General features: G+C 33.8%; 2 protein-coding genes across 2 annotated transcripts in view; both read left to right on the top strand.

The window, feature by feature from the left end:
- The window catches only part of LOC108578150, a 15,464-nt gene extending 5,608 nt beyond the window's left edge, over positions 1-9,856 (top strand). Inside the window, exons 5-12 of the mRNA XM_017941419.1 lie at positions 87-127; positions 1,061-1,220; positions 1,947-2,065; positions 3,960-4,092; positions 6,324-6,936; positions 7,922-8,388; positions 8,678-8,872; positions 9,658-9,856. Of these exons, the coding sequence (XP_017796908.1) occupies positions 87-127; positions 1,061-1,220; positions 1,947-2,065; positions 3,960-4,092; positions 6,324-6,936; positions 7,922-8,388; positions 8,678-8,841 (1,697 nt within the window). The 3' untranslated portion in view covers positions 8,842-8,872; positions 9,658-9,856. The remainder of the gene's footprint in view (positions 1-86; positions 128-1,060; positions 1,221-1,946; positions 2,066-3,959; positions 4,093-6,323; positions 6,937-7,921; positions 8,389-8,677; positions 8,873-9,657) is intronic.
- Positions 9,857-14,126: 4,270 nt separating this feature from the next.
- Positions 14,127-17,679, top strand: part of LOC108578127 (lysosomal alpha-mannosidase-like) — a 24,486-nt gene continuing 20,933 nt past the window's right edge. The window contains exon 1 of the mRNA XM_017941392.1: positions 14,127-14,241. Coding sequence (XP_017796881.1) covers positions 14,131-14,241 — 111 coding nt within the window. The 5' untranslated portion in view covers positions 14,127-14,130. The remainder of the gene's footprint in view (positions 14,242-17,679) is intronic.

The raw sequence follows: 17,679 nt of genomic DNA, 5'->3' as shown, positions 1-17,679 counted from the left end.
TGAAACTTTTAATTTTAACTGTAATTTTCGTAACTTTCGGGTATTTAAAAACTTGTTATTCAGTTATTTAAATCGATTTATTATAGGTATAGAAGATGTAGATGAACCTTCGACTCCTGTTCATAGAGTAAGTGGTGTGTGTTCAAAATTGCAGTGCGTATTTTTATATATTTTCATGAATTTTACAATTTTATAAATGTCACTTTGGCGGATTTTGATTTTCTCTTAATGTTTATTAATATATTATAACATTATTTTATAGCCTAGGGATATACTTTTATAAATTAACAATAAGGAATTACTAAATTTAAATATATGCACGCTATGCAATCAATTTTTTAGTGAAAATGTCATTTTTTTCAGTAATACAGAATGCTGTATAAATTAATTTCAATATCGAAAAGGAAGGGAAGAAAATTTGTTAATAAAGTTTAGACATACTTTTATTCAATACTTCTTATAGTCCTTTGCAAAAATTAATAATATATTGTTAAATAAATCTAGTATTACATATAGTTAATATTTGCCACTTATTATGTTCACTTATGTGTTTAATAAACACATTTAACCGTCAACAAACAATAGTATTTGCAGACAGTTATTATAAACGAAAAAAAAAGAAAATTGTATAGGTTTCTTAAAATTCATTTTGACAAAGTTTATTGTAAAACAACACATTGTATTTATATTTAATTAACGGCATATACAATTTCTTATTGCATTAACGATTAATCTGTAGTTTATAAAATTGCATCTTTTAACAAGTTTCTTATTTACAAAGAATAATTCAATTCTTGTGTAATGTTAAAAATAATTTCTGTAAATTAAATTTCAAATCCATATCTATAACACAAAAAAAAAAAAACTATATAAATGTGCTAAAGAATCTAGCGTTTAAGCATGATTTCTAATACGTTCCTTGAAAAAAAATACTACTTATTCTTTTATTAACGAACTATGATCTAACAATCGATTGTGACATGTTTGTCGTAGAATTATTAAATGAATTTTGCCGAAAAGAATATCGCTTATAATTAACTTAACATTTTTCTTTTATCAGGATAAAGTACCGTTAAAGTGTATGATGAATCCGCATGGAAAAGTATTGGACATACATGGTATCCAAGCTTTGGGCGAAGAAGTAAACATTGAACCAATGCCAAAAAATCCTGAAAAACTCTTTGATATCGTCCGCGACTTAAATAATCAAAGAGGCCGCGGTAATGAACAATTTTCTTTACAGGTGTTCTAACTAGGTGTTCTAACAAGGCAACATTCTGAAACGATAATCACCGATATTGATAAAATTTTGGTATATATTAGTTCTCAAAAAAATATTCGACATTTATTCTTTTTTATACGTAATTGTCCACGTTGAAGGAGTGAAAATCGCTTTCAAAGATGAGGGTAATAAACATATGTGGTAAAAATTATTTATTATCTTTTATTTTCCAAATTTGACGTTGAAATATACAAAATTCGTCAATTTACACTATTTCTCTATCTCTAATAGATTTCGAGATATTAGAGTAAATATATTTACCACCTCGAATTTTCAGGGCGATTTTCACTCGTTCGTGAAGAACCACGTGTCGAATAGTTTTTTCGAGAACTACTGTATATCAAAGTTTCAACAAAATCGGTGATTATCACTTTGAGATGTTCCCTTTTTAACCCTTCTGTGGGTAACCGGGTATTCTTATATTTCCTTTAACAATTTCCCGTGTTGTGAAACCGCTTTGGACATTTTCACGTCGATCTACTTTTCCAACGCAAAAATTTATGCAAAAATTTTGAAATATTAAAGCTTGAAATAACCGTGAACATTTCGTTTGTCCACACAAGGGTTAAGTGTGTGTTATTCGATTCAAAGAACTGTCATTTTAAGAAGCTTACGGTTGTCTCAGGGATTATTATTAATTATTAAACATAAGATTGATTTACAGGTGCTGAAATATTCGCGAAGCGCAGGAAGAGGTCCGAAAAATGGGTCGTAGATAAGGATCAGCCACAAACACCGAGCACACCCGGTGTATTAAAAACTCCAACGTACGCGGGAAAACCGGTAAGCCTTACTGTTACACTATAGCACGAGCCACGATTTAGCGAGGTCGTAAATTAAATCCTCGAACTGTATTCCTTTTGGATTTCTGCGGAATTAAAGAAGGGTGTAGAAATTTGGCGGGAAAAGAGAGGAGGGGAAGTGGACCCCAAATATAAAATATCAGCTTCAGCCAATCATTAGTTTCCGAGATATTAATAGAAACTGCGTGTACAGACGTTACTAACACATTGAGTGCTGCCTATCCAGATGTTACTAAACAATCGTCTTCACTGTGAGGTTGTCGCCCTCACTATCGAGTAGCTAATGATAATATGAGCCGTTTAATGCGAAAGTGGTGTAAGTCAAAATAGTTGAATTCTGAATAATGATGGATAAAGTAAAAGTTCTGTAAAATTCAAGAATATGGAAAAACGTTAAATCTCTTTTATGTAAGCCACTGTATAGTGTATACCTTAAGCCAATAACGCCATTTTGCCCCGAAAATCAAGTTTATATATAATCATTTTATTCAATATTCTTCTGACTTGCACCATTTTCGTGCAAACCAGGAAGGTAGTTATTATTAGATGTAATAAAAAAGGGATCTGCTTGTCGAGATAGACATTATGTTTCTATTGCTTCGTTAATTACCAAACAAATTATTTAAAAAAAAGTGAATAAAACGTATAAAACGTGGTTTACATTGTCGTCATTTATCTCACACCAAAGACTGACTTACACCATTGCCATTTGAGTATGTGGTTCTTACTTATTTTTCCATCCACCGAGAAACTAACGAAGATATACTTACACCACTTCTGCACGAAACAGAATGAAGGTTGAGCTTTCGAGATGTGGCGTTAACTCAAAAAGGCAAAAAATTCACTTACACCACTTTTGCATTAAACGGCTCATATGTAGCGGTAGCGACCTCAGTATCTACAGGGTGTCCCATGTAAAATTTCGGCGTAGCGACGATTGTTCTGATATTGCCTAGATATTCGGTGGTATTAGACGCTGTGCTCCAGCTCGACTGATCAACAAAATGATTACATACGTGGTTAGGTTAGGTTAGATTCAAATCCACGCTTTCAGTAGCTACTTCGTTCAATGAGCCTTACTTGGACGAAGATATAGTGCCCATACTCGATACTGTACAGTTTCAATGCACAGTACCGATAGTTCTTTTTTTATTAATATCTCTGAAACTAACGATTGGCCGAAGCTGATATTTTATATTTGGTATTCACTCTTCCTTCTTCCCCTCCACGCCTAATTTCGTGTCGATCGGCCACCGATGGGCCTATTGGAACTTGATCCTAAAAGAACGACGACTCATGGTTAACATCGTGGTTTCATTTACAAGTGGAAAATCTGCAAATCTGTTAATTACTATTTGGAATATTTCGAATTATTCCTTAAGCCACGAATGTTTTATAAAAATCAGTCGAACGACAAAGTTAAATTTACCAGCAGATTTCAAACATGTCTTCGTACGGCCCTGGCCGAGGCTCCAGGTCCTTAACTGTTCATATTTATTTCTGTCAGTTCGATTGTCTCGACACCCGAAATATGTTTACTTTTACCCCTGACCGATTTTACACGTCCTCGCTGTATCGTGGCCTGTATTGTCGCAAAAAATAACTATTAGGTCTATGCAAAAGTTCCCATCGTCGATATAAATCGTCGAGGATAAATACACGTTTATTTTTTACTGTTTTTCATAGTTAGTCGTTATTCAAGTAATGATAATATTATGTACTTATTGCCATAAATACTAACGGTGAAAATTAGAAAAAAAGGGGGAAAGAAACGTACAGTGCTTTTTAGTGTCGTTGATTTACAAGCGATGAAAATGTTTTGCACAGACTGTGATACTTCGAACTAGAACTTAAAGAAATCATATTGTGCACAGGAAATGAATGGCAATTCGAAGTTTTCCACTCTACCTCCGCTTACACCTATAGTACCTGAGCCAGCCGTCGAGAAACCGTTTTATAATCCCTTTACCGTGGACTTGTCTTTAGACACAAATCTACCCACCACAGGTATGTCAATTTCAAATCCAAGTTGTATCATCTTTATTCTGTTCAAACTAGTTGGCACGTTTCTATTTGGCAACGTTCCATGCTGTATTCTTGTTTGCTCGAATTGTTTTCAAATCGCGAGCAAATAGTTAATCATTTCGAAGGATTGAAATTTCAGTCGGCTCGGTTTTACTGTTTATTTTTACACCGAGCTGCGAGCACCAACTGAAATTTTCATTGTAATTAATTCTACTGTCGTTCACGATGGTAGGATCTATGTGTAAGATAATTATGCGGCCAACTGACAAGAAGAAAAAGTCGTACCAGAAATACCAAAGGCATTGACATTTTCTCTATGTTAGACGCAAGTCGATGTTAAACTTGTCCGTAAAGCTTCGCCGAGAGTTCAGTAACCTAGAAGGCATCAATTGGCAGACGCCGTCAATGTTATTCAATCGATGCGGTACCATTGTCGCATTCTTTTTCGTTGTATATCTAAAATAAACAACGATCTATACTTCGTTGCCAATCGATATCTTTTTATAGTATCCACTTGAAGCTGTATGCAAATAAAAGGACGTTCACAAATTTAATCTTGCTGAAACTAACAACATCCGCTAAGTCGAACGTGTTCGTTTGAAAATCTATATTTTTAACAATACTCACGGGGAATATGTACTTGTGCAATTTGATCGTATCGTGGGGAATATTTTATAGCTATTTGTAGCACGATTAAATTGCATTAGAAACAAATGTACAGGGTGAACCGCGTAACGTGATCACTTTAAATTGTTCTACTGTCAGTGAACCGATTGAAAGTTTTTTCTGTTGCTTAATATGTTGCAGAGTTTCTCGAGATAACTATAGTATACTTTTTATTAGGTGTTTCTTTCGAAGCTTTCAGGGTTACCTTCAATTTTTTTAATATAAATGCAGATATCGTAGAATGAGCTATTTATTCACAACTGAAGGACGCCATTTTGAACATTATTTCAATAAATAAGTAAATTTCATGCTTTAAGACAATAATTTCTTTACTCTGTAAGATATGTACCGCTTTGTTCTGCAACATTTTGCCGTTTCCCGGCAATTTGAAAATTCCATTTTGTCAGAAAGTTTCTTTTCTTCATTTTTTATTTAAGATCGAAATTTTCATCTCTGAATTTTGCAAATCATTTGTGATCCATTTTTTTCTTGATAGATTACCTTCTCAGTAAACGTTAGATATTTTGTGTACTGTTTTAACGGCATTTTTCCCTTCTTGGTAAAAGAAAGATATCAAGTGTCGAAAATCTACTTTACTTCTTCCCATCTTCAAAATACTATAACTCCGAAGAAAAACTGGTAATTGTAACCAAATAGACTTTCAAAAGGCACGTGAAAAATTTATCTTTAAAAATTGTACGGGAACTTCGTATGTTTTCGTCGAGTTTTATTTGTTTTAACGTATCCAAACGCCATCTATCAAAAATCGGTACGAACTTTCCGCAGAACTCAATATGTATGTAGTTCTCGGTGATCATTGAGGTTATCTTTTAGAGAGCGACGTAAACAATGGCTTAATTCGATGGCTTGAGAATTTGGGACAATGTGGTAGAATGTGTTTTACAGCAATTGTACGATTTGCTTGGTAATGAGATGAGAGTGTATGCTTCTAGAGTGGCCTATCTTAATTCTATTAATTATCTTTTGTTCCTTTCGAGTCAGTTTTGAGAAGTGAATGTCTAGTTTGAAAGGACTGCCTACTGTTTCTAAAATGTGTAAAGTAGCAAAGTTTTTCCACTCGTTACATGGATTATTGTTGTGATTGGTTGTTACAAATTTCCAATTTCACGTATTTACTGTTTCACAACGTGCATATGAGAAAAATGACATTGAATTTTTTATGTTTCCCGCGTAATTTATATTATTAACCCCTTAACAGCCACTTCCGTAATATTACGTTCGATAGAAACGTAACTTTTATGACAACCAGTCTTCGACTAACCGTGAGTCTGCTATTGTTTCCTTCATTTCGTATTACCGCCGTAACTTTTTAACGAAGCTCTAAAAGAAGCTCGTATAACATTTTTTTTTTTATTTCGACCCATAGAATACACCGACAACGTTTGGCCATTAAAACCTGGGACACCCTGTATAAGTAATGTCCGTAAACCTAGTGTTAAGAAAAAGTAAATACGTACCTTGGATGTTTGAAATGTTTAAAGGAACCTCTACATTTCACCAATCATAGTTTCCTTGTGACGTTCTAGGTAGAAATCAGTATCGATGTAACGGTAAAGAGTGCAATCATTCGACCGAGGTGACAAAAATTTATCTGAGAGAGGTAGCCGTTGGTACCGATAACGATTTTCCGTTCGAAAATTCTCGGTCGCCAATTGTCGAGAAATCACGTCGGATCACTTTCGAGCCGGACATCGAACGGCATAATAACTATCATGGCAGATATAACACCAATGAGAATACAACACCGTCGATTTCCACTAACAGGCGCAATTACGCGTATAACAAAGCTTCGCAGGGCAAATATAATTTTTCTAACGCGCAGCACGTTACTAACAGAGAGATTAAAAATTACACGAAGGAGCAACGGGTGACGGAGTGTATAAAGAGCACGATTAACGAAAAAGAGAAGTTCATGAGTAACCAACGGGAGATCGAGAGCGAGGAGAACGAATACACGCCGATCCCGGTTAAACAATTGATACAAGAGTTTGAGAAAACCTGCAGACCGGTTATGCAATATAAACAGATCAGTCCAAAGGTTATTCCAATTGTGCAGCACTCTTACCACGACAATGACATAACGAGATTCTTTGAAACGCGAAGCTCCGTTAAGTACAACAACGAGGAAGAGCATAGGAGGTGAGATGGAATGAAATTTTGGGGGGCGTTGAATGAATTATTGTATATCTCTTATAAATGAAATTCTACAAATTAGATCGTTAGACTAAATTCAATCAGTTCGAATCGTGTTGCCTTTGTATTCTTTTAATTAACAATCAGAATGCATACATTGATTAATTTTATTCTAAATCTTCTTTTCTTTTTATTTTTAAGGTGATATTTTATTTCTAGTTAGACTATTCTATTTTTCTTAATAATTTTCAATTTTTTCACCATTCTTTCTTTCAGTGGCTCTGTTTCAATGGCGTTATTTTCTCGTGCATAAATCTGCATTGAATTGTATGTCCGTTATAAACAAATACGTCTGATTAAAAATTATATGTTATTTGTAACATTTAAAGCTTTATGCTATGTGAGAAAGAAGACAGTTATTATTTAATACAAATTTTATCGTTTAATATTTCAAATTTTATTCATCTCATTTTAAATAGGCTTTTACAATAAGTAACGAGTACGTTTTTAACGAGTTGAAGGTTTTATTATATGTATTTATTATTTTCTCGAAAATTTGCAAATACATTTAGCATTAGGTAAATATGAAGAAGAGAAGGAAAACCAATATGACACGTTTTAACAAATTACCAAATAATTTTCAAAGATTAATTACATTTTAACCCTTCGTTGTTATTGACGGTCCAAGCTTGTATTTCATCGAAAAGAACTTTTATTTTTATCGAAAAAAGTTCGAAACATTCGACTTAACGAGCAATTGTATAATACAGTAGAGACTTCGATAACTATCCAAGAATTTTCTCGGATTTCTTTAAAGCCTAGAACAGTAAAAAAGAATTGGATCTACGAAGGGTTAACACCGATTGCCGCGATTCGTATTAAACGGAGCGTGTTGAAGAGATCCGTAGAATTTCATTTATTCGATTACAATTGAAACCTCGTCGAAAAATTCGACAGGATTGCAATTTCATTCTAATCGATTGCAATACAGAATAGCCGAGCAACAAGCGTACCAAGAACCTGTAAAGCTGCAAGAACATTGTAACAACGGTTACATATCCACCGATGATACAGAATACACAACAGACGATACCGATTCCCAGATGAACGATTACAGCGAAGAAATAATGTACCGTGAAAAATCCGAATCCTCGAGTATAATGAACGGCGAACAAGATTATACGTCGATGTATCACGAGGAGTGTTCTAGCCGGCGACGATCGATGACCTCCGAGGAAGTGGAGACTTTCTGCAACAACGGAGATGGGAAATTCGTGGACACAGAATCGAACGTACCGGCAGAAGCAAAGTCATTGTTACTCTCGATGATAGCTTCTCAGGAAGACATTTTGGACACTATTAAACATTTGCGCAATACACCCGTTCTGGACAATCTTTTGCATGGTGTTTTACCGGATTGTAAATTCGCCGACATTTGTCCGGATGTAGGGGATGTAGGCAAGTTAATTCGCATGCGCTCTCATTTTTCTCTAACATCTACTTTACTAACTATGCTTTATCTTCATTTCACCCGTTTTTTGTTTGTGTTTTTTTTTTCTTTTAAACTCTGATCGTTGGTGAAGCTATTTTGTGCGTTAAGCTTGTGATACGAGTAATAGTAATGAAGAAGAAGAAGAAAAAACAGAAGAAGAAGAAGAAAACCAATTAATAAATTCGTGAATGACATTCCCCCCGATACAGTGTAAACGTACATTTTGTTTTTTTTTTCAATTGTTTCTTCTTGTAGGTAAAAAACTTTACGAAGATAATACGTATACCGGACCGAAACTTGCCAGCGTTCACAACTTAACAAACTATAATACTGCACCTCGTGGTTGGGATCAGTCTTTGACATTTTATCGACCAATCAAATTCGAGAAACCACAAGAGATTGTTTATTCCGATTTTTAGGCATAATTTCAATATTTACGATTATATTTGGGTACGTTTGAATTTCTTACATTTCGGTGCTAATTGTATACTTGGTGGAAGAGATATAGCGAGGTTGTAAAATTAGACAGGTCTAAAAGAACACGATATCCGATCGTCGCGACATCTGTTTGGGTGAGATAAAGAGCTGGAACCTCGTTCAGGTCGTACTGTTACACCCTCAAATATTTTCTTTTTTAATCTTAGTCTTATCTGTATCCACAACTAAATAGTCACCAACTTTCACCATTACTCACACTGGATTCTTCATCTTCCAACTCTCCTACACAGTCATAACCCAAAGTTCATCTTCCTCAAACCCTTAAATAGACCTATTTTTCCATCCTCGAGTCACCCTCTGTATTGTCATCCGCACGTCACGTTCCGCCGGTTTTAATAAAGTTTCTTTTCTACGCAACGTCGATCCTTAATTGCTCCTATTTAAATGTCACCTCAATACCTGCCCTCAGTTTCGAGAAATTCAGGCAAAACCGGGCGACACAGTACGAAGAAAAAATTAAAAGAGACTCGAGTGTATTTAAAAAAGGTAGATAAGGATCTATACTGATCGGATTACCCGTTTTGCCGCCTATTTAGAAGCGTCAGCTATCCGGGGCTTCCCTGACGCGTGCTGCCCCCTGTGCAGCTACAATGTACTTAAATCAATCAATGTTTTCGCTTAGCTGCGTGATTTACGATCTCATTATAGCTGTTCCACTAAGTATAATTGTACAGTTAATTTTAAATTTGAACATTTATGTAAAATGTATTAATAAGAAAAATGATTTTTGTTTTCAGGAACCAAAGATCCGATTACGGAATTACACAACGGATTAGGTTAACTTTTTCCTTCGTTAATTATTAATTTGTTTAGTTCGAACGATATGGACAAAAAGAATTTCGTAATTAATAAGTAAGATCCTGCGCTAAGAAGGAAAAGAAATTTGCAGTATGTGTATAATGTATTTTGAAGCTTCGTTTTGCTTGATGTACCTACCTCTCCCATTATTAAGATATTGATCCTTATTTATGCTTCTCAGCAGTGTTGTTGCATTTTACTTTATGATATTACCTCAGTAAATGTTGTTTTCGTACCGATACGGTGTACTTTGACTATTATATCTATTTTATCGTGTAACAAAGCATAATGTTGAATCATTTCAGTAATCAAATACTATAATAAAAATATTTTATATTAAAATCTCTGTGCTTCAATAATTTTAGGCGGTTAATTAAAAATTACCTACATATTACTTTTGTATCATTTCAATGAAAAAGCTGATAAGAACGATTTCAAAAGTGAACAAACTAATTCGTATACTGAACATTTATCTATAGTTTAACCCTCTTGTTCTTGACATTAAAGAAATGAATCTAATAAACAAGAATAGAAAAAAATTGAATTGTTCGGGATTAATTTCATAATGTAGTTAGTAATTTGAAATAATAAAAATGTTTTATTCATATGAAAAAACTTTCGGATAGAGTGTTTGGTAAATATGTACATATATCGATAAGTTTTCTGATAAATCGATAATATCAGTGAAATTTCGTGTCAATTACATTTGTAATAGCTATCAACGAGAGAAACTACGAATTCTTCCTCCGTCTGAGAGGAAGCGAGAGGGACAGTTGTCTGTCCGTGTTATCGTCGAAATGTTAGAAAGCGGTTAGAAAATTGGCTCGCGATCCGCGAAGGTCACGTGTTCCCGCGCGAACGCCCACATGCTAACGCGGCTTGTTGATTAGCCGCGCTTTATTAGCAGCGGTCGAATGTAAGTATGGCGGCTGTGGACGCGCTCGAGAGCATTCTTGCTGCGCTCTTTTGGGAGAGAACGAAGGTATCCATCGGTCGCCCATTAGAATCCCATTTAAAAAAACAAAGGTGACCTTCATATCTCTGAAGCGACTCCACCTAGCAGCAAAAGATTAACGCCATACTACGGCCCCTGTTGTCCCATGCAACTTTTGTTTCGAAAACCTTTCTACTACTATCATACTTTCGGAGTTATTCTAGGTGGCAATAGTTAGTGCCCCGCCCTGTATAATATTTTTATTTTTATTTACTATGTGAACGATAAGTTTCAATTTTTTTTTCAATTTTTTCAATTCGATTTGTTCGATTTAGATAGCAACGCGCTCTATCGTTGAAGTGTTTTCACATTATATCTGCAAACCTAAAAAGCTTCAGTACGAAAGAGCTTTAATACGAGCAAGGGTTAGTATCACCGTACAAATAAGATCGAGAGTCTTGTTTATAAGATTGCAACTACTTTGTTCATTTCGTTGATAAAATGACCTTTATTCGGTTTTTATCAAATATAGTATTAACATTTGGCTATGAAAAGTACCAACATGTACAAGATTGCGATTCTAAAATGTTTCACTTTTTTTAATTTTGTTGTTTTATCGTAAGTTTACCGGTATATTTCTATTTATTTCACTGTCAATTCAGAGTTAACTCCGATAAATAGTGTATTTTTAATTTTAACCACATTTTCTTTTAATTCTAGCTGTGTGAACAATAGTAAAACTGTAAAAAAAAAAAACCGTAACTCAAATTCTATTCGTTTAAAATGTAAAACATTGAAACACTCTTTTGTTTTAATATTGATCCTTTCGTTACGCTAAAATCAAAGATCTATTCATCGAGAAAATATCATTTTGAGATATATCTTCAGTTGCTTAGATTAGACTTTATCATTAGTACATTAAATGTTGTATTATATAAGATGATACGATACGATTAAATGCGATATGTCAATCGCCGAAGGAAATATTCGAAGAGATAATAAGATAGAGATTTTAATTAAGCAAAAAGAAAGTACTTTGTTCATTATTATTCTACCAGTAAACAAAGCAAGACTTATTATTTCATGCGACCTATTAACACTTTGCTTCTACAAAATTGAGCCCAAAAGTGAAACAATATACAGGGTGAGCCACGTAGAACAGGCCACCTAATTATTTTTTCTAGCTATGGCGGTACGAGAAAACTTTTTATACGTAATTTAAATGGTTTCAAAGGGTGAATAAGATGGAAGAAACATTTTTCTTCAAGGTCACCCATGATTTTCTACATGAATGTATATATTTTTTTCTACTATATATTGTAGCAGACATCGATGTGCATTTAAACATGCATAATAATATAACCTTAAAATGACCGTGGAATCTAAAATTTTTAAATAAATATTAAACTTTCTTTCATTTCTTGCCATTTCTTCCATCAGAAAAATTTATATACCTATATATAAAGTTATAAGTGAATATTTTAAATGAAATGTGATACACAAGATGTACCACGCTCCTTTCGTAACGTGCCTATGATTAACATTTTTCTTGTTGAAGCTCGCCATTTTGAAATGTGTAATTTCATTGAAATGAAATAATTTTTAACGATACCATTTCTCTTGATTAAGTCGACACTTCAAGATTCAGGGTCGTTTCAAGGTCGTAGTAAGGTTGTTGAACTGGTCTTAACATCAGCTACAACAGTATATCAAAAATACGTAGTCATTTGAAAAAGTCAAGGTGACATTTTTCGAAGGTAATTTTTTGATAATTTCTTATATTGCAATTTGTAGCCGATTGAAAGCTGATTAACTTTTATTTAAAACACTTTTTTTGTCAGATCATCGAAAGTGTCTGAAAAATCGTGACGACAATTACATGGTTCACCCTACATGTGTATATAAATTTTTTCGATGAAAGGAAGGGCAAAGAATGAAAGGAATTTTCGCATTTCATTTAAAATTTTAACGACCAAGGTCATTCTAAGTTGTACAAAAGCAACGACGACGATGTTAATATAAAAATAAAACTATACTGAACGATAAAAATTGGTTATGTTATTTTAATCGAATTAAAAATATTGCTCGGAAAGTTACAAATGATACGGCTACTATATTCGTCATTATATTACTCTTTCCGATGTTATTACGTACCCCAGAACAATATTTATGAAAACTGTAACATCAGAATGTGTCTGCTTTATGTTAAAGTGTCATATTATTCGATACTTATTCGCGTATCTATACTGGTACAACAGGCCAGCATTTTACTGTTCAATTTATATAAAGTAAAGGGTGGACCAAAAGTTCCCTAGGTGATTTGAAATTAGTAATAACTCTATTACGTGTATTGAATCCTTTAGTAATTTTATTCACACGAAATATTTTTAGAGAGAATGGAGATTGTTTTTTTTTTTTATATCAAGTGTGAAAAATAACGTTGCATAAATGTCTACAGTTTTTAGCTTCGCATAACTCTGCTCATAATCAAGCGATTCAGGAAGTCACCCTCTTCTCTTACGAGTTGTTGAAAACGGACTGTAAAATGTAGCTGGTGTTCGTAATCTTGTGGCTGTACATTTTGTACGAAGGAAATAATAATATTTTAAAAATGATGCAAATGATGCATTTAATTTTAGGAATAAACAGTTACAACTTTTGTAAAATAAAGGACGAACAACGAATAAGAAACTCTGAAGAAAAGGCGAAAGGGAAGAGTAAAAGAGCACGAAAATTACTCAAAAAAGCACAGAAGGAGACTGCCGACAGTTTTTCTGATGCAGAAGGATTGCTCTGTGGACTTGGAATATTAGATAAAAGATAAAATAACTAAATAATAACAAATAACTCCGCCATTTTGAAGCAGTTTTGATTGAAAAAAATTGGAAAATAACGGCAGAAGTTACATATTTGTCTACCAAAAAAAAAAATGAAACTTGTCACTTAGTAATTACCTATGAAAAAATTCCCAAAGAAAGCGATTTTTTGAAACTGTCTGGCAGGTGTACCCCCTTAAAATGAGTCTCTTCATCATAAATCTCTAGAGCTTGTAGTTTTACAATCTTAAAAAAAAATTAGCCTTAAATGTCTTTAAAAAAAGTAATTAATTTTTAAAATTACCTAGGAACTTTTAGCCCACCCTATACTTTAGTTACGGTACGAGTAAGTTAATGCTGTAAAATCATCATTCTATTTCACTTTGTCTCAATATGTTCGTCGTCGTCCTTTGTCACTGGTTGTAGCAATAAAGAGAGTGCTGTGGTAGCAGGAGAGGTGGAACAGAGTGAGAACGTAACACTCTGACTAGCCAATCTCGCGAACGCGCAATATATGTTCAAACGATAAAAGCCGGTACCGGCGAGTATCTTCTATCTTTGTTGCAATCGCAGTAAATGCGATGTGCTGAACCAGTATAAGTAGAAAAAGAGTCGGTGATTATTTCATTAGTGTGACAGAGCATTAGTGGTGTGTCAGTATTATGTTGTGGTCGGGTTTCTTGGTTCCACTGGCTTCACTCCTGCTGTTGTTCACCTATGGACAAGCAGCAAGCATACCAAAGGAAACAGTTACACGAACATGCGGCTACCAGGTATATGAATGAATTCTGGATTTCAAGATTTCCTAAAAGTGGCTGTATAAATCTTCTCCCTTTTGGTATTCTTATCAAATGTCGATATAAATTTTATTCTTAACCCCTTGTCTTGCAATTTTTTATTGGCTGTACATATAAGTGTCAGTTATTTATTGTTTTAATGCTGTATGTCAGATAAGAAAAGCTAATGTATTATACATGATTTATATTTGGCAATCTTCAGTTTTATAAATTAAAACTAAAGTTAGAATTAAAATTAACTCTTGTTACTAATATAACTGTTTTTGTTGCACCTTGATCAGAAACTGTACGTGTTATTATAAGGAATGGGGTTAATCAATTCTGTACATATTGAAAATACTATCAAACAAACAAGTGTGTACCTATGTTATGTATACAGGGTGCTTCTTATAAAGTGACCGATTGAGTTTTCTTCAAAATGAAAAGAGATATGAAAAATGGATCAAATGAGAAATGTTCTGTTCCAAGGAGGAAATCTTTTGATGTATACGGTAGTGTTATAGGTGGAGGTGTTTAGATGATCTCAAAGACAACTGAATTTTTTTAAATGGGACCTTATATTTTTTCCTTTATAGTCTGATTGTATTCTGAGTATTCTGCATGATGAGTTTATTAACCATGGTACAAGTTCATCTAAGGCTATGCATAAGTCACATGGAGCTAAAAACTTTAACTATTATGCTTCAGGGAGATAACATGTTTATTTCTGTGTATAATGTGTGTATCTCTTTCCATTTTGGAGAAAATTCAATCAATCACTTTATAAGAATCACCCTGTATTCCTGTTCATAAGTATTAGAATACTTACTGAATATGAGGCATACTGAAATCTATTGAAATAGATTGAAATTGATAGAACTCTGCTGAAATCTACCAAAATCTACTAAAATGTACTGAAATCTATTGAATTCTATTTAAATCTGCTATATTCTATTAATATCTATTAAAACCTACAGAAATCTATTAAATTCTACTGAATTCTACAGATATCTACAGCATTTTCATTATTTTAAGGATTGCATAAAAACTTTCATTTAAATAATACAGCGGGCAAATGAGATGCAGTTTCGATTGTTTTCGCACCGCAATGAAAGTTAGGTTAGGTTGCCAGTCGCCAAATGGTTGCATCGAAGCTTTCGTTGGAATTCTGTGTAAAAGCTTCTAAACACCTTTCTAATAAGTCATCTCTAGATAAATCTTTATAAATTGGTAACAGATGATTTTGAACAGGTTTGAAAAAACCGGGTTGATGTTGAAATTCGTCAAGTTTTTCTGTTGCCCCTGCAACTCTCCATTTATACCAGCTTTCGGTTCCTGATGGACAGCAGCGTGGTGTTGCGAATTTTCGTTAATAGAAGACATGTGGCTAATGAAGATAATACGCGCCGAATTCGCAGAATTCAGATTTATTCTCATTGCAGGTCCATAGTACTTTGTCAATTGTGAAACAACGATACCATGCGTGCAGATTATTACACTATCCGTCCATCTGAAAATTACATTTCATAAACGTCACGAACATATGTATTATCGTGACACTCTATATCCACTTATCTCCGTCTCACCAAACGAGCTCTACTTTCGTTATTTTCTCGAATTCGACTAGAAAATTTTAGGAGAATGTTTCTGAAATGTTGTACTTTCGATTTATGCAACGAAATATCGATTTTTTTAATCTGTTACACGAGAATTCCCTCTTTTAATCGATTCAGCTCGTCATTCCCTACAAAAAGATATTCAGCTACTTATACTAAAAAGGAACCATTAGTTTAGAAGATATTTTAATTTCAACCGTAACAATAGTAGTAATAGTAATAGTAGTACAGTAATAACAGTGCAACTATGAACGGTAACATAGAAAAACAAATTTTATAATTAAAAGAATAAAAAGTTGTTGGTACACGACTCAAATTTGAGGAAAATAAAAACGTAGTTTTCACAGTCTAACACTTTACCGCCCGGTTTGTACCTACTTCGATAACAAGAGTTCTAATTTGAATGATTGACAACCATCAATCGAAACTTTTTGTATTTGTAACAACTCATTTAACAACGATTTTCTGAGATTATTTCACCTGGCCTTCTATGCACTCCAAAAGAATTTACTTGAAAAATTTCCATTTCGGTTCATAGGTTCCTCTCGCATGAGAAATGAATTTCCCCTGCTTAATTGTATTCCAGCTAGGTAATAAATGACATCATACGATGCGAAATAATTTTAATGTACCGTCAGACTATTCTATCGCTTACTTAGCTGAAACGTGATTACGAGAGGAAGCAGTTCCCCTTAAAAGCATGTTTCACATTTCAACCCTGGGCCTGCATTTATGTACGTGCACACAGGGTGTTGAAAAAGGGGCTACCCATTTTCAAGGCTTGTAACATTAATTAAACTGAGCAAAGAACGTTCAGTAAACATAGATAGAAAATTCGATATTTTCGAAGAAACCTAAACTGTTACTAAATATCCAATTCCTACTTAAATATGACTGATTGCGCATCAATAATTCCTCGAAACACATAAGCTTTGTTATCAACAAATATGGCGAGATTTTATATTACTGCCCCTTTAAATTAAAGGATCTTGCGAATTATTTAGTTTCTAATTATCTAGCTTTAATACTAAACTACACCTGAGGATCACTGTATCCCCGTGTCTTCACTTGACCGATATTCGTCGGTGTAAGGAGGTTTGCTCGGCTACAGGCATATTTTAAAACATTAATAACTAAACAACGAAGCCACAAACGCAACTTTTTTATTCTTCATTTTCGTCTTATATCGGCTTCTAAAATCATCTCTGAAATTTTCTACCAACAGTTGCCGAACACCCTGTACAGTCCCATTTAGAAGAACAGTGCAGCTACACTTTGCCATTGCATTAATGCACAACAATGCAGTAATATAGAACATATAAAACAATTTATCCTTTCCTTCCAACATTTTCTTCTATCTCTAACCGTTTTAAAGATATATGTAGTTGTGCCCTGTTGCACGAGACACCCTTTGTATAAATATACAGGTGGTTATAGCTCTGTATTTCACATAAAAATTTTTAATTTTCAAGTATTGAGTTTCCAAAAACCTTACTTTATATAAGAATGACTCGAAGAGTGAATTTACGTAAAAAACAAAATTTATGTAGTTCTACTTAAAAGAAACTGTAGTTGTACTTTGTAAGTGCACCGATGCACTTTCGAAAAAAGTCGTGCCATGGAATGTTCTTCTCTGTGATTTTTTTTTTAACTTCACTTGGAACAGAGCTATAGCCTGGCCCAATTTCCAGAATCATCCGGTATACAGTTAAATTTCTTGATACTCTTAAACAGTTTCTACACGAAAAGACAATTGATCGCGTAATAAAGTGAAATAGAACGAAGTCCAGTTTATATTAAAAATCAACGTTTTGTTTAA

This window comes from Habropoda laboriosa, unplaced genomic scaffold, assembly GCF_001263275.1.
Source record: "Habropoda laboriosa isolate 0110345459 unplaced genomic scaffold, ASM126327v1 scaffold1329, whole genome shotgun sequence".
NCBI classification, from domain to species: Eukaryota; Metazoa; Arthropoda; class Insecta; order Hymenoptera; family Apidae; genus Habropoda; species Habropoda laboriosa.
This window is presented reverse-complemented; position numbering and strand designations above follow the sequence as displayed.